General features: G+C 38.7%; 3 protein-coding genes across 3 annotated transcripts; 2 read left to right on the top strand and 1 right to left on the bottom strand.

Moving 5' to 3' along the window:
* The first annotated feature begins 423 nt into the window (after positions 1 to 423).
* LOC137794276 (immunoglobulin superfamily member 10-like) lies at positions 424 to 5,186 on the top strand. Its single transcript, XM_068591009.1, has 8 exons — positions 424 to 591; positions 1,269 to 1,586; positions 1,727 to 1,984; positions 2,717 to 3,034; positions 3,175 to 3,432; positions 4,174 to 4,491; positions 4,632 to 4,889; positions 5,092 to 5,186. The coding sequence occupies exons 1-8, from the start codon at positions 543 to 545 to the stop codon at positions 5,184 to 5,186; spliced, it is 1,872 nt and encodes a 623-aa protein (XP_068447110.1). The 5' UTR covers positions 424 to 542.
* A 2,926-nt stretch (positions 5,187 to 8,112) lies between these two features.
* LOC137798245 (uncharacterized) lies at positions 8,113 to 9,692 on the top strand. The gene is made up of 4 exons (XM_068595426.1): positions 8,113 to 8,408; positions 8,499 to 8,630; positions 8,835 to 8,945; positions 9,294 to 9,692. The coding sequence occupies exons 1-4, from the start codon at positions 8,201 to 8,203 to the stop codon at positions 9,476 to 9,478; spliced, it is 636 nt and encodes a 211-aa protein (XP_068451527.1). The 5' UTR covers positions 8,113 to 8,200; the 3' UTR covers positions 9,479 to 9,692.
* A 4,011-nt stretch (positions 9,693 to 13,703) lies between these two features.
* cdx1a (caudal type homeobox 1a) lies at positions 13,704 to 16,729 on the bottom strand. The gene is made up of 3 exons (XM_068595760.1): positions 16,408 to 16,729; positions 15,094 to 15,242; positions 13,704 to 13,889 (listed from the first exon to the last, which is right to left on the bottom strand). Exons 1-3 carry the CDS (start codon positions 16,727 to 16,729, stop codon positions 13,704 to 13,706), a joined length of 657 nt encoding a protein of 218 aa, XP_068451861.1.

The following is a 16,729-nucleotide window of genomic DNA, read 5'->3' as shown; positions in this document are numbered from 1 at the left end:
TCAGTGAGTTTATCTGAAATGTATCATTCTGTAGCTTTAAGGTTGAATCCAACTCTAGGCCTTCATAATCCAATACTCAAAAATATGAGTTTCCTGTATCTTTCTACACATTTATTTGGACTTATTTTAAAGTTTGAATCTGAAGACTTTAGTAAGGTGATTGATAGGATTTATCATATACTTATTTTATAGGAAATAATGAGATGGAGGGATGACAAATCTCAAATCCTCTTTCAGCAGGAAGGAGGAATGCGTCCCTCTCTTCCACTCAGTCAATCACTTACAGAGGTCATGTGGTTGGAGGCTAAAAGAAGAAGTGAAACCTGTATCACTTCCTTTTCTCTTCTCCGCCTATTAAAAGATGAATACAACAACGCTCTGGTCGGTTCTAACATTTAACACATTCTCCTCAGAGGCGATCCACTAACAGGACACGTTTCAGGCTGTTCAGTAGGATGTGCATGTTTGCTTTTGGGGTAAAAGTAGAAACGTTTGTCTGGATGCTGCTGACTGGGTCATCGGAGGCTGAACACTGAGGAGACATGGACGCTGTGGTCGGACTGTTAGTGATGCTACTTGGAGTCTCTCACGGTGAGCGGTTTAACTTTTAACACCAAGTTGGGATTTTCGGTCAAATACTGTAGAAAGGACCTGTTGGTTCTGCGGAAAAAACTCCTTTATTGATCAACTAAAAGATAAGAGTCTGCTGTTTAAAACTAGAATTTGAGCTCTTTTGGGGTTCAGTAGCTTAAAAAATACATAAATAAATTCGAAGAACAATACCAACTAATCTATCTCAAGTCATTGCGCAAACTTTCTAAATATTAATGTATAAAATACATTTTTCCATGCTTGTGATCTCTGAGTTTTCTCTTAAAGTCACTTGAAAGCGTGATATGACTCATACCACGTCATAGGATTATATCACGCTAAACATAAACTATGGTTTTATGTGAATAACAAAAGATAATATTCTCAATGTTTTTATTTTTTTTTACATTTTCAAATAGAATTAGGTATTTCTTAAAAAAACATGTTGTTAATAACTGGATGGGGTTAACTACAATATGACAAACTGTATTACGGGGAAAATATATTAGCTGAACCTAAAAGGTTTTGCAGTCACCGGCCATGTGTAACACAGCAAACAACAACAAAACGCCTGTTTGCACAATCCTGTCCGATAGAGACACAACCAAACCCACTATTGTTGCTTCAGATTTGCATTTGCCTAAAAGACTTTCATCTTTTTGTTCCGAAATGTCCAGGTGTGGAAACCCACTGTGATGGCAGACAGGACGGAGCTCAGTGTTTTGGAGCTTTGGGAGGAACTGTGTTCCTCCAGCTGATGAACAACGTCTCAGAAATACATAGATACCGATTGTTGAAGGAAACAACAGTAATACTGGATGGGAGAAAGAATACCATTTTGAATGATCTGATAGCAGACAGATACTTCTTTACTCCCAATAATGGAATATTTAGGATCAATCAACTGAGCAGGTTTGATGATGGTGAATATAGACTTGAGACCTATAATTCACGGGGACGTCTATCAGAGCGGTCTCTGCAGTTGACCATTCAAGGTAAATAACTATTTATTACATGCATCTCATATTCTACGTGCTGTATATGTGTATCAATGTCTGGACTGCTCTGTGTTATAAACTCTACAGAATGACTAAGAGTACGTTGATATGAAAAGTCATCTGAGTGTTTCCTGCAGCTCCTGTGTCCTCTGTCCGGCTGGTCCCTGAGTGTCTGTCCCAGGGAGAGATGAAGGTGTCCTGCTCCTCTGAGGGAGCGGACAGTCCTCAGTACAGCTGGACTCTGGATGGAAAAGCTCTGACAGACTCTGAGCTCCTCTCTGGAAACACTGAGACGAACAACATCACTCTGAAACAACACGTCTCAGGACAACTGGTCTGCTCGGTCAGGAATAACATCAGTAGTGACTTAGAGGAAAGGAACATATCTACCTGTGGTGAGTGAGAGAGTGAGTAGACAAAATGATGATGTTAACAATGCTAAGGATTAGCTACAAACACACACACACACACACACACACACACACACACACACACACACACACACACACACACACACACACACACACACAATATTCAGTTATGACGCTCATGCTGATGTTGCTCAGTCACAATTACAACATACTGTTCCACATGAAGTACAAAGTATTCAATAACTAAAAGTACTCACTTTAAGCAGAAGGAAGTTTGTGCACGAGGTCTTTGTGAAATGTTTAGTGGTTACATCTCTATTTTAATGTAGAACATTTTTATGTCCGCATCAAGGAAGTGCAATTCAACCTTACATTCTTCATTTACATTTTTGTTTTTAATGGATTCAAATAATTGTATTTATATTTTTCTCTCCCTTGTTTTTAAAACATTTTATTTAAACTAATTAAATCTAATCAATATTTCACTCATGTTGTTTATAAATCCGGTGAACCTTCATTTCCGAATAAAATGTTTCTGAAAGTTGCTTCAAAGACAAAAAATATGTAATTTATGACATTGTACTGATATTTCTTTGGAGGTAAAAGTGTTTACCTTCAAAGAAAACATTAGGACATCTTGGTTTTATGGCTGCATCATGACTTAAATTCTAAATATTCTAGATGACATCTATGGTGCATCAGTACTTGCTATGTGATATATTTATTTTTGAAACTTTTCCTTTTTATTATTCCCAGGTGTGGAAACCCACTGTGATGGCAGACAGGACGGAGCTCAGTGTTTTGGAGCTTTGGGAGGAACTGTGTTCCTCCAGCTGATGAACAACGTCTCAGAAATACATAGATACCAATTGTTGAAGGAAAAAACAATAATACTGGATGGGAGAAAGAATACCATTTTGAATGATCTGATAGCAGACAGATACTTCTTTACTCCCAATAATGGAACATTTAGGATCAATCAACTGAGCAGGTTTGATGATGGTGAATATAGACTTGAGACCTATAATTCACTGGGACGTCCATCAGTGCGGATTCTACAGTTGAGCATTCAAGGTAAATAACTATTTATTACATGCATCTCATATTCTACGTGCTGTATATGTGTATCAATGTCTGGACTGCTCTGTGTTATAAACTCTACAGAATGACCAAGAGTACGTTGATATGAAAAGTCATCTGAGTGTTTCCTGCAGCTCCTGTGTCCTCTGTCCGGCTGGTCCCTGAGTGTCTGTCCCAGGGAGAGATGAAGGTGTCCTGCTCCTCTGAGGGAGCGGACAGTCCTCAGTACAGCTGGACTCTGGATGGAAAAGCTCTGACAGACTCTGAGCTCCTCTCTGGAAACACTGAGACGAACAACATCACTCTGAAACAACACGTCTCAGGACAACTGGTCTGCTCGGTCAGGAATAACATCAGTAGTGACTTAGAGGAAAGGAACATATCTACCTGTGGTGAGTGAGAGAGTGAGTAGACAAAATGATGATGTTAACAATGCTAAGGATTAGCTACAAACACACACACACGCACGCACACACACACACACACACACACACACACACACACACACACACACACACACACACACAATATTCAGTTATGACGCTCATGCTGATGTTGCTCAGTCACAATTACAACATACTGTTCCACATGAAGTACAAAGTATTCAATAACTAAAAGTACTCACTTTAAAGCAGAAGGAAGTTTGTGCACGAGGTCTTTGTGAAATGTTTAGTGGTTACATCTCTATTTTAATGTAGAACATTTTTATGTCCGCATCAAGGAAGTGCAATTCAACCTTACATTCTTCATTTACATTTTTGTTTTTAATGGATTCAAATAATTGTATTTATATTTTTCTCTCCCTTGTTTTTAAAAACATTTTATTTAAACTAATTAAATCTAATCAATATTTCACTCATGTTGTTTATAAATCCGGTGAACCCTCATTTCCATATAAAATGTTTCTGAAAGTTGCTTCAAAGACAAAAAATATGTAATTTATGACATTGTACTGATATTTCTTTGGAGGTAAAAGTGTTTACCTTCACAGAAAACATTAGGACATCTTGGTTTTATGGCTGCACCGTGACTTGAATTCAAATATTCTAGATGATATCTATGGTGCATCAGTATTTGCTACGCGATATATTTATTTAAAATTTGTTTAAACTTTTCCTTTTTACTATTACCAGGTGTGGAAACCCACTGTGATGGCAGACAGGACAGAGCTCAGTGTTATGGAGCTTTGGGAGGAACTGTGTTCCTCCAGCTGATGAACAACGTCTCAGAAATACATAGATACCGATTGTTGAAGGAAAAAACAATAATACTGGATGGGAGAAAGAATACCATTTTGAATGATCTGATAGCAGACAGATACTTCTTTACTCCCAATAATGGAATATTTAGGATCAATCAACTGAGCAGGTTTGATGATGGTGAATATAGACTTGAGACCTATAATTCACGGGGACGTCTATCAGAGCGGATTCTACAGTTGACCATTCAAGGTAAATAACTATTTATTACATGCATCTCATATTCTACGTGCTGTATATGTGTATCAATGTCTGGACTGCTCTGTGTTATAAACTCTACAGAATGACTAAGAGTACGTTGATATGAAAAGTCATCTGAGTGTTTCCTGCAGCTCCTGTGTCCTCTGTCCGGCTGGTCCCTGAGTGTCTGTCCCAGGGAGAGATGAAGGTGTCCTGCTCCTCTGAGGGAGCGGACAGTCCTCAGTACAGCTGGACTCTGGATGGAAAAGCTCTGACAGACTCTGAGCTCCTCTCTGGAAACACTGAGACGAACAACATCACTCTGAGACAACACGTCTCAGGACAACTGGTCTGCTCGGTCAGGAATAACATCAGTAGTGACTTAGAGGAAAGGAACATATCTAATTGTGGTGAGTGAGAGAGTGAGTAGACAAAATGATGATGTTAACAATGCTAAGGATTAGCTGCACGCACACACACACACACACACACACACACACACACACACACACACACACACACACACACACACACACACACACTCAAGTGATGTCCCCTGTTTACTGTTCCTGCCACAGCTCTAACTTGACAAGTGATTTTTGTGTCTCTTAGTCGGGGCAGATTTCTCCGTGCTCATATGTGGAGTGCGTGCAGCTGTGGTGATTCTTGCGTTGATTGGGATCACCGTCTTTTTTGCTTGGAAGTAAAAGAAAAAAAAGATGGCTGACGGATCTGTTTTCTGTCGACAGATGGACCACCAGGAGAACTCTGTGATGATGGTTGAAATGAGAAGTTCTGCATCTGAACTCTAACTTTGTGAAGACAGTGTCGTCTGACTCTTTTCACTCGGTCGCTGCAGTTGTTGCTTGGTGAAAGAAGGAAGCTTTATTGTGAATTAATTCCCATGAAGAGATGGTCTTGTGAAATGTTCAGTGCGCCGGGGCCTTTGGAGAGTGATGAAGCATCCAGAGGTCCACAGTGCAGTTTAATTGTCATATTAGCTATGCAACTATTTCTGATGACGTTTGGAAATTATTGTACAGTAGATTTCCATATCGTCCCTCTTTGGTGAAAACAATGTATCTATGAATATGGTGACCTCTAATTTTTCAGATAGTTGAAGGATTAAACATTTGTTCAACCCACTTATGAGTGTAAATCAGATATTTAAAACACAATGAATTATCTAAAAAATGCATAAAAATTGATATTTTTCTTCAAAGGTGCAAGTTTACAGATTAAAAGGTACTTGATTTAGAACCTATGCATATTCCAAAAATGTAGACTTCCCGTTCAAAGTGTGTATTAAAGACCAAACCATAAGTTACAGATTCAGTCATAAAGTGTTTATCTCCTAAAGAATGACTTATTTAAATTACAGTTTTGTGTTTTTCTCATCTACTAATGATTACAAACAGAGGTCTGTTTTTCTCACATGTTTATAAAGAGTGTTTTTTCTGCAAGCGCAATGTCAGAAGTCTTTCATGTTTTAGGTATTTGTGGTTAATCAACAGTCGCCAGGAGAGAGCAACAGAGTCTAAAGAGACGTTTTGTGTTTTGATGCTTCTGCAACATTGTTCTTGGTACTTTCATGCTAATAAAGTCAATTTGCAATTAATTTCATTTCATTTAATGAAGTTAAACTGAGATAGGAGGGTAATATCATACATTGTTTAGGTGAGCTCCAAATAACCAGAGATTACAGAGATTACAGCATGACTTTTAGATCACTGTGGCCAGACATCAGTTTGATTGTAAACATATTTGAGCATCTTGGAGTGGCTTATCGTCATATTGTTAACTTTGTATTATACACCTGACAAAACACAGACCACTCTTGTCACAGGAATAAGAAGTAGGGCATTTTGGTTGTTTGTATTTCAAAGACCTTCTGTATGCTGAAAAGACAGCAGCATTAATTGGCCAAAAACAAACTCTAAAGCTGCATAATGCTGCTCTACCATTGAGGCTGACATGTAAAAATGTAATATTGTATTAACTATCATTTCGTTTTAACTATTCAAGATCACATGATAACAATTAATATGATTGTCCACTACATTGATTATATTTGCTTCACTGTATTTTAGTGGATCCTAACTCTTTTTTTCCACATATTTTTCACTATTTAACCTTCAGTGAGTTTATCTGAAATGTATCATTCTGTAGCTTTAAGGTTGAATCCAACTCTAGGCCTTCATAATCCAATACTCAAAAATATGAGTTTCCTGTATCTTTCTACACATTTATTTGGACTTATTTTAAAGTTTGAATCTGAAGACTTTAGTAAGGTGATTGATAGGATTTATCATATACTTCTTTTATAGGAAATAATGAGATGGAGGGATGACAAATCTCAAATCCTCTTTCAGCAGGAAGGAGGAATGCGTCCCTCTCTTCCACTCAGTCAATCACTTACAGAGGTCATGTGGTTGGAGGCTAAAAGAAGAAGTGAAACCTGTATCACTTCCTTTTCTCTTCTCCGCCTATTAAAAGATGAATACAACAACGCTCTGGTCGGTTCTAACATTTAACACATTCTCCTCAGAGGCGATCCACTAACAGGACACGTTTCAGGCTGTTCAGTAGGATGTGCATGTTTGCTTTTGGGGTAAAAGTAGAAACGTTTGTCTGGATGCTGCTGACTGGGTCATCGGAGGCTGAACACTGAGGAGACATGGACGCTGTGGTCGGACTGTTAGTGATGCTACTTGGAGTCTCTCACGGTGAGCGGTTTAACTTTTAACACCAAGTTGGGATTTTTGGTGAAAAACTGTATAAATACTGAAATACATTTTTCATGATTGTGATCCCTGAGTTTTCTCTTAAAGTCACTTGAAAGCGTGATGTGACTCATACCACGTCATAGGATTATATCACGCTCAACATAAACTATGGTTTTATTTGAATAACAATACATTATATTCTCAATGTTAATATTTTTTTGCATTTTCAAATACAATTTGGTATTTCTTAAAAAAATATATTGTTAATAACTGGATGGGGTTAACTACAATATGACAAACTGTATTACGGCGAAAATATGTTACCTAAAAGGTTTTCGCAGTCACCGGCCATGTGTAACACAGCAAACAACAACAAAACGCCTTTTTGCACAATCCTGTCCAATAGAGACACAACCAAACCCATTATTGTTGCTTCAGATTAGCATTTATCTTAAAGACTTTCATCTTTTTGTTCCAAAATGTCCAGGTGTGGAAACCCACTGTGATGGCAGACAGGACAGAGCTCAGTGTTTTGGAGCTTTGGGAGGAACTGTGTTCCTCCAGCTGATGAACAACGTCTCAGAAATACATAGATACCGATTGTTGAAGGAAAAATCAATAATACTGCATGGGAGCAAGAATACCATTTTTAATGATCTGATAGCAGACAGATACTTCTTTACTCCCAATAATGGAACATTTAGGATCAATCAACTGAGCAGGTTTGATGATGGTGAATATAGACTTGAGACCTTTAATTCACGGGGACGTCAATCAGCGTGGTCTCTAAATTTGACCATTCAAGGTAAATAACTATTTATTACATGCATCTCATATTCTACGTGCTGTATATGTGTATCAATGTCTGGACTGCTCTGTGTTATAAACTCTACAGAATGACCAAGAGTACGTTGATATGAAAAGTCATCTGAGTGTTTCCTGCAGCTCCTGTGTCCTCTGTCCGGCTGGTCCCTGAGTGTCTGTCCCAGGGAGAGATGAAGGTGTCCTGCACCTCTGAGGGAGCGGACAGTCCTCAGTACAGCTGGACTCTGGATGGAAAAGCTCTGACAGACTCTGAGCTCCTCTCTGGAAACACTGAGACGAACAACATCACTCTGAAACAACACGTCTCAGGACAACTGGTCTGCTCGGTCAGGAATAACATCAGTAGTGACTTAGAGGAAAGGAACATATCTACCTGTGGTGAGTGAGAGAGTGAGTAGACAAAATGATGATGTTAACGATACTAAGGATTAGCTGTACACCCGTCATTGATCTCTGCCTTTACCACAGGCTTCATATACATTAACTGCACCTCTCCCAATGGGACACACATATCAGAGTGGGGGTTTGCAGCCAATAAGACCAAGCTGTGTATTGAGCCAACACCAGCTTCCACCACAACCACAGCAACCTCTCCTGCTGGTAAGGAGTCTGGCATCACAGTGTCAATTAACCCCTACACTAATATCACATCCTCCAATAACACCGTGACTCAACCCCCCAGTGGTGACTCATGGGACATTATGAGTAAGTGAAAACTAACTCTGCTGCAATTAATTCATTTTGGTCATGTCCTTCATCTTTGTTTTCTAAAGATATGTGTGTCTCTTGTGTCTTTTATTACAGAAAACATCTTGCAAATAACAGCTTATGTACTGGCAGCACTTGTACTTCTGTTGGTGGTCGGGGTGGCTGTAGTCTGTGCTCAGAAGAAAAAGAAAAACATCAAGCCTAAAGGTATGAAACAAAACTTCCTTTTCCCAACCTAAACCTTCCCCAAACCTTTAGTTTTAATAGGAATAAATAAAACTCTATTACAAGTGTTGAAAATATTATACTTAAAAATAAATAATAATCTGGAAAATCTACATGTAGTAGGTCAAAATATTCAATGCAGAAACATGTCGTTATCCCATTTTACCAATAGATTTAGCATTATTATAAAAGCAGGATTTCACTGTTGTAGTTGATTGAATGAAGTCATTGAAAGTGTCATGAAAGATTCCAGTAAAGTACGAGTACCTCAAATGAGTATATCTTAGCATTAAATATATATTTGTACCGCTCTTTCCTTTCGTTCTGCAGAAGAAGGGGACCGGGAATTGATCTATGCGGATGTCAGAATCGAGCAGCGACCGCGGAGGCAGCCGCAGCAAAGAGAAGAGATGGAGGTGGAGTACGGCCAAGTCAAGTTTTCAAAGCGACCTCGACAGACTGCTGAACTGGCAGAAGATGAGTGTATGTACGCCAAGGTTCGTAAAGGAAGATGATTCCCAGCGCTTAAAGACTGCACTACTGAAGGGAAATGGAGATGTGTGTCAAGAGGCCAGAAGGCTTTTCACCTTAAGGCTTTCCCCCTTAATTGAATGCGATTTACAGTTGGAAATATCTCATATCGCTCAGAGATGTTATTTATTCTAACATGTTCACTGTTGTCTTCTACAATTTGGTAACATTTTCTTTAGAAAATATATATTTTTAAATATTCCAATTACAGTATTACATTATATTTTCTTGTATTGCAATTCTCTTTCGATTATGTAATACTTGAATACCTGAATTTCATTGTTAAAACCCTGTAAACTTGCAATAATGCATACATTTTAAAAATGTCTTTAAAATGTATGTCATTCGATTACTCACCTGATCTCAAAGTATTTTAAAGTTTGGGTTTAAAATGTATTCATGGAACAAACGTGGGTGGATTATTTGAGGGTCGAAGTACAAAATATTATTACACGCAAATGTAGTGCGGATTAGTTCAACGTTTGCAGAAGTAAATGTAAAATTAGACAACGCAATCTTCCTTTGGCTGTCTGGCATTGAGTTATGTCTCTCAGGAAGTTTGCAGTAACCGCCTGTTTCTTTTCAGGGTGTAACACTTCTGCTTCTTCTTAAACTTGGCTTGAGTTGCCACGGTGATTATCAAGACAAACTTATTACGATTAATAGGAGTGTGTGGTATACTTTAAAGCATGTCGCCTATTCTAAAAGTTAGTGATGGAATTTTTTTTTTTAGTAGCCTCCGACATACATCATACAGTTGAATTACATTGCATCTCAGAATTGCCAGAACTGCTACATGCAGTTCCTTATTGTTGACTTTTTCTCCTTTTCCGAGAGGGACTAATATTGTGTTAGACACTTATTCAACATGTCCTACTTTCACCAATGCATTTATCGTTCAAGACCATCAAGTTTCTATATTTAGTTCTACATGTTTCCTCCTCTTTGTGGTTTCCAGTTTAGTCAGTTGAGCACATAGAATTAAATATAACCTCATGTAACTTAGGACTAGAACAATATGTAATTTACCGCCTTTTTGTGTGCCATGGGCAGGTGAAAAAGGGATAGATGGTAAAACAAAAGCATGTTAAAGGATAAGGAGTTTTTTTGTTAGAGAAATACAAACATTAGATCTTAAAAGAGGTACAGGCCTGACATTGCTCTAATCACAAACCACAACATCACAGGCTTAAACAAATCTGTAATGGATAATAAGGGTGCTAAATAAATATTGCTGCAAAATAATACAAGAGGCTCTTTCGAGATGAACTACTTTATGTTTAAGTGTTTCACAGGCTGTGAAACACTTTGCTGCCCGCTTTGATATGTGTTGGATGAATATACTTTGTTATTATCACAATATGTTTCCAGAATAAACCTTCATTGCACAACATGGTTAGCCATCAATCGAGCCTTAAGTGTTACAACGACACAGAGAAATCACAATCGGTGATCGATAGGTGATCGGCGCAGGACTAGCTCATCTCGAACGAGCCTGTTAATGCACGAGAAAATCCTAATGAAGTTCTAAAGTCCTTTGCATTCAGTTACTACTTGTTTAAACCCATTTGACATTGTCCGTGAAACTAAAAAATAAAATAAAGAGGCCGTTACATCTATACCAGCCTTTTGCTATGAGCTTGTTATGAGGTCAAGACGTGTAAACCAAACCTTTGATCCACAGGCATTCTAAATTAGTTATACACACACCCACACACACACACACACACACACACACACACACACACACACACACGAACAAACACACGCACACACACACACACACGAACAAACACACGCACACACACACGCACGCACACACACACACACACACACACACACACACACACACACACACACACACACACGCGCGCGCGCGCACACACACACACACACACACACACACACACGCGCGCGCGCACACACACACACACACACACACACACACATATATATATATATATATATATATATATTTATATATATATATATATATATATGTATATATATATATTTACAGCAATGTTGTGCCTTGTGTACAAAAACATATGCATTTGTCGGTATTTTAGCTGTGCATTTAATCAAAGAGAAAGAAAGGTTTGGTTTGATAGCTTGAGGTTAAAAGTTGACAAACATGGACTTCCAATTCAGATGATTCACAGAGCCATAAAATGTGCGTTTATGGTTCATGATAGTTATAGTGTCCTTAAACAACCACCTGAGATCATTTTTTTGTTGAACCCTCTCATTGAAATACAGTTGAACTTCTGACCGACATACTCGAGTGAGCAAATTATTGACAACACAGGAGGAGTGTAATAAAGCTGCTCCAACAATCCAGTAGCATTTCACTACTCTGTTCAAAACAATAGTTCTACGTCCCAAAATGACCAGTATTGCAGCAGCGAGCCTTTTAAAATGTGGATACCGGAAAGCCAAAGAGATTTACTGTTACACCGTAGCTCTTTATAGATTTGGTTGGACCACAATTATACATCTATGTTTTTCCTCATAAAAAAAGGTGATTTAGTCATTGACAGGATACATTCATGTGATGTTACCCAGCCATGCCAAATGTATCTAAGTATAAAACCAAGACTGGTGGCTGATGCCAATTCTTCAATCCTGAGCATGTTAGTTTTTGATTAAATTTTTCCAACAGGTGACTGTTTTAAAAAAAAAAAATTTCATTAATAATTGTTAAATTTTTAGTTGGTATTTTTATACATAATTTGTACAGTATTTGTACAGTACAGTACGTTTCTGTGAAAATGACTCTTGCCTATTTTAATGTAAGATTTATTATAAAGTCAAGGTCCAAAACAGATGTGATCGCGGGTCACACATTTCCTGTATTTATTAACAATGATTTTGTGGGCTGTATGTCTGAGTCTGTGAGTCTGTACACCATTGCTTCACTTCCTCATTGGCTTCACGAACCTATTTAAGAAGCTTTTCTCTGTTGAACTGGTTCAAACGATTGAAAGCCGATGCTCAGTGCCAATTAAAAGAAAATACAAACCAGATCAATATACACCTATGCTTTTTATTTCATGTGCGGGACAACCAACATAAACTTGAAAATAAGTGAACTTTCACATGATGAGTTACACAAAATTAGTGGTACAGTGGTATTTAAAAAAAAAAAAGGTTTTGCAATTTCTGACCGACTCTGCCAGTATACAATTTACATTTCCACATTCGACACTTTTCCTTCCTCTTTTTTAACATGCGAATAGGAACAATGTGAGAGTGTGTTAACATGTACAATGTAGCACATAGATAGATGTAGCAAGTTACAGAGTAAACTACTCAATATAAACTTATATATATACTTTAACATTTCATACATACATATTGTGTTTGTGCATGTCGGCATTTATCTGAACAATGTCGGTGGACTGTGACTCATGGAGCAGCTGTTTTTCAGGATGTGGCTAAACTCTGCTGTCTTAGCATGACACGCTTGCTCTCAGTTCCTTGCTGCTATCAAAATGTTGTAGCTAAAAAAGTTTGAAAAAAGCAAGGCAAAATTAAAAGTGTTTCAACAAAATGTTTTTTATGTCATATTATACATCTGTCCAATGCCAAATGACGACATTTGTTTTCATATCAAGATCATGCTGCTTTTATTTCTTAAAAAAGGAAAGCAATTCTGTTCATCCATAATTTCATTCCACCAAACACAGCTGCCATCCTCCCTAACTGAAAACCATTGGTTTGTACTTTTGAATGATCTATTCTCATGTTAAATCATGTTAGAACTATTTTCCTTCTCATGAAGCAGATACTTGACTATCGATGGACAAACACATTGTCCCTCTTACCCATCAAGATTTCAGACATATTTCAACATGTTCAAGTTCAAGAAAGAAGCACTTCTGAAAGACTTTTTCATTGTGGATTCAAGCAAGTACTTTTAAAGAAGACACTCAAGTTTGACAAATGACAAGTTATCCATTGATTCTTTGTCCTTATTAAAATCAGTATCTTAGTGCTGAAAAGTATCCATATAAACACACTGAAGTCCTGTGATTGGCATCAGTGCAACTGACACGTGTAGTGCCTGCCATTGTGAAAGCAGGAAGTGCAGGATTAAAACAGCATGTTGATGTGAATCATCTTCATTAATTGTGTGGTAAAGTTATAAAAACAAAATAAGGCTATGTACATATTTCACGCTGTATCAGTCTTCCATATGAAATCCACCTAGTACTCCTCTGATATAGTGTTCGACAAAATGTTGTTGCTGGAGCTGGTGGTGATGTGGCCGTCTGCAGGTCCACCCAGAGCTGGCGACGTGGGGGTTGTTGTGGAGGCCTGCTGGGAATTCTGCAGCTTCTTGCGGTTTATCTTCCTCTCTTTGGCACGTCTGTTCTGAAACCAAATCTTCACCTGAGATATCAACGTCAGAAACACATTTATTAAGGGCCTGTTCCAATATGATGGTTATAGGATGTGATAGGAAATAGCAATCATGCATTCTGTTTTTACGTTCACTTTCCTTTGAGTCTTTGTCTGTAATCATGTGTGTTATTTTCAGGCTGCCTCCCCTACTTCTGATTAAGTTTAGTAATTTCCTTTATTCCCAGAATGACTTTGTTGCGTTGAACTGTGCATTCAACAATAAGTAGGCGGGGAAAACAATAATAACAATATTAGCATGATGGGAGAGAGAATGAGGGATTCCCTATTAACAGTACTTATACAAGATAATATACAAGTTTAAAGAGGTTTTGGCTGTTTGTTTTAAAGCTGATTCTCTAAAATGGGGTTGTTGAAAAACGTTCTGCTAATGTGTGCTGTGCTAAAATTAAATATATCAATAGCAATGGGAAAAGGACAGTGCAAAGCAACTGCATGCACCAAAGGTACTGTGCCATTAGTTTTTTTTTAGGAATTGCAATTTTTGATTTTCATTTATATCACAAAAATATCAACAATGATATTAAGAAAATTCAGCTTGTTCTTCTTTCATAACTTCCTCTCATACGACACAGAAACAAGAGGGGTCAAGCTAAATAAGCAAGTGGCTGTCTTAAAACTCAATCTTTAAAAAAAGCCATCTTTCTTTACAGCAGGGGTCTCGCAATGTGCAAAGTTACATAACTTCTAAGAAGAGCTAACACATTAAACCTTTAACAAATTAAAAGCTGTTTTCCTTACTTGGTCTGGTACGAACTCTAGCTATTGAGGCATTAACAAAAAGCTTGTAACGACAACTTGTGGCCACGGTGGCAGCTGTTCAGCAAGAGTTACAGTTGAATAAAGGAAATCTTAAGTTGACTTTTACTGGAGCTTTAAGCTGCATCTCCAGGTATTGCTCAGATGTTTTTAGGATGACCCTAACAGTGTGTCTACACAGGAGGCCTTTGTGGCCCATGAGCCCAATTATCAGTTTGTGGATCTCACCTGGTATCCTCACGCTACATAACAGACCCTTTGTGTAGTTCATCATGCTTCTCAACAATGCTAAAGAGTTTGGTTTGATTTGTATTTTACATTCGCTTCTGCCTTTTTCAGTAAGGCCTCTTGGTTTCTAACCTGTTCTCTCTGCCTCTCACCTTTTCAGTCAAACTTTAATTAGTTCCAAGCTCACCTGTCTCTCAGAGAGGCCCAGTGCCATTGACAGCTCGCTCTTCCTCCTCATGGTGATATATCGGTTGCATTGAAACTCTTTCTCCAGCTCTAGGCGTTGCTGGTCGGTGTACACCACCCTGTACTTGTCTTTAGTGCGTGTCTTCGTTCCTGAATCACACAAAATAATCCTGATTTAGTAAATCAACTAACACCAGATTGGATGATTGACTGAGTTAGTGAATGTAAGTAAAGAGATTATAGAAGTGATTGTAATGCCAGTGAGTCACGTGTGGTGTGAGCTATGTCAAAACAGATGACTAATATGAAGACGTCTGGTGCCACGTTCAAGTTCAGGCGCCACTCAAAGCCTCATTAACTCTATTAATCACGCTAACTATAAGTAATGTAAAGACTCCCCTCTGCATTGCATCAGTGGTTCTCCTTATCACTGTGAGTGGTGTTTACATAGGTGTTTACACAGGCAGCTATTCATTGACACTCACTCACACACTCACTCACACACTCACACACACACACACACACACACACACACACACACACACACACACACACACACACACACACACACACACACACACACACACACACACAGGGTAGTCAAAGTTATTGATCTAAAACCTTACTCATGTGACAACATCGATTGAGGCACACACACACACACACACACACAGTATGGGCCAAAGGTTTGCCTTAAGAGGACATTCGGTTTGACATCTGCAGACTTCCTCTACCCGTGTTATCTAGCAGGTTGTCACCCTTTTGCTCTCACGCAGTGGACAGAGAGGGTGGGGAATGACGTTTCTGCAGACTTCCTGTGGACTGTTAGCTTTGCATTGACATCTCAAACCATGCTGGCGGAAGGGAGAGGTGAAAGGCTTGATGAATGTGTGTGTGCAGCCAGTCTGACTTCTCTCAGTGTACATGTTGAAATTGTTCCTGTCTATAAATATGTGTTTTACCGTATCTGTCATCTGTACACCCACTCAACTCCTGGGGTTTAGCTTATCATCATCTTGTGACTGAACTGGGACTGCATCTAATACAAGTTAAGCTACTTTGAGTATCCTTACCCTGAGGGTAAGTGTTATCAAGATGACACTAAATTCGATGATTAAATTAAATTAAACCGCCCGAGATAGATCAGAAGATGTGTTTTAAAACAACATCAGATAAAACTGTTTATAAAAAACAAACAAATTATAATTATCTAAATGTATCTTCATAACATTAACAATGTATCATAGGCCACTGCGCCACGCAGCCTATAATAAGCCTATAGTGACCTCTTCACCATGAAGTCTTAAAGTCCCACCTGAAAAAGAAGGTCTGAGGAGTTCCTGTGGTCTCCTCCTGGAGCTGAAGGGGTCCTGTCCGGAGATGAAGTTGTACGCTCCTCCAGCGGCGTGAGTAGTGACGCTCAGCTCCGGGGAGGAGAAGCTGACCTGTCCGGTGTTGGGGCTTGACCCCGGGAAGCTGAACGGATACACCTCCGGGGGAGTGTAGACGGAGTTCCAGGCACTTGTCGACGGCTCGCCAACTCCCGGGACATGATGATAACTGGTGAAGTCATACGATGGCGGAAAGTACTGACTGTTCAGTGACAGTGTCTGAGCCGGTTGTGAGTTCGGGTACAT

Source organism: Clinocottus analis, unplaced genomic scaffold, assembly GCF_023055335.1.
Source record: "Clinocottus analis isolate CAN_PGR_092001 unplaced genomic scaffold, fCliAna1.0.p SCAF_10, whole genome shotgun sequence".
Classification (NCBI taxonomy): domain Eukaryota; kingdom Metazoa; phylum Chordata; class Actinopteri; order Perciformes; family Cottidae; genus Clinocottus; species Clinocottus analis.
The sequence above is the reverse complement of the archived record's forward strand: the minus strand, read 5'-3'. Positions and strand labels throughout refer to the sequence as shown.

Bases quoted from the DNA above. Each gene is read 5' to 3' on its own strand.
- LOC137794276 (XM_068591009.1), top strand. From the start codon at position 543: ATGGACGCTGTGGTCGGACTGTTAGTGATGCTACTTGGAGTCTCTCAC. The intron at 4,492-4,631 runs GTAAATAACTAT...TGTTTCCTGCAG, and splicing joins TCTACAGTTGACCATTCAAG to CTCCTGTGTCCTCTGTCCGG. The intron at 4,890-5,091 runs GTGAGTGAGAGA...TGTGTCTCTTAG, and splicing joins AAGGAACATATCTAATTGTG to TCGGGGCAGATTTCTCCGTG.
- LOC137798245 (XM_068595426.1), top strand. From the start codon at position 8,201: ATGAAGGTGTCCTGCACCTCTGAGGGAGCGGACAGTCCTCAGTACAGC. The intron at 8,631-8,834 runs GTAAGGAGTCTG...CTTTTATTACAG, and splicing joins CACAGCAACCTCTCCTGCTG to AAAACATCTTGCAAATAACA. The intron at 8,946-9,293 runs GTATGAAACAAA...TTCGTTCTGCAG, and splicing joins GAAAAACATCAAGCCTAAAG to AAGAAGGGGACCGGGAATTG.
- cdx1a (XM_068595760.1), bottom strand. From the start codon at position 16,729: ATGTACCCGAACTCACAACCGGCTCAGACACTGTCACTGAACAGTCAG. The intron at 15,243-16,407 runs GTGGGACTTTAA...TGTGTGATTCAG, and splicing joins CCTCAGACCTTCTTTTTCAG to GAACGAAGACACGCACTAAA. The intron at 13,890-15,093 runs GTGAGCTTGGAA...TTGATATCTCAG, and splicing joins TGGGCCTCTCTGAGAGACAG to GTGAAGATTTGGTTTCAGAA.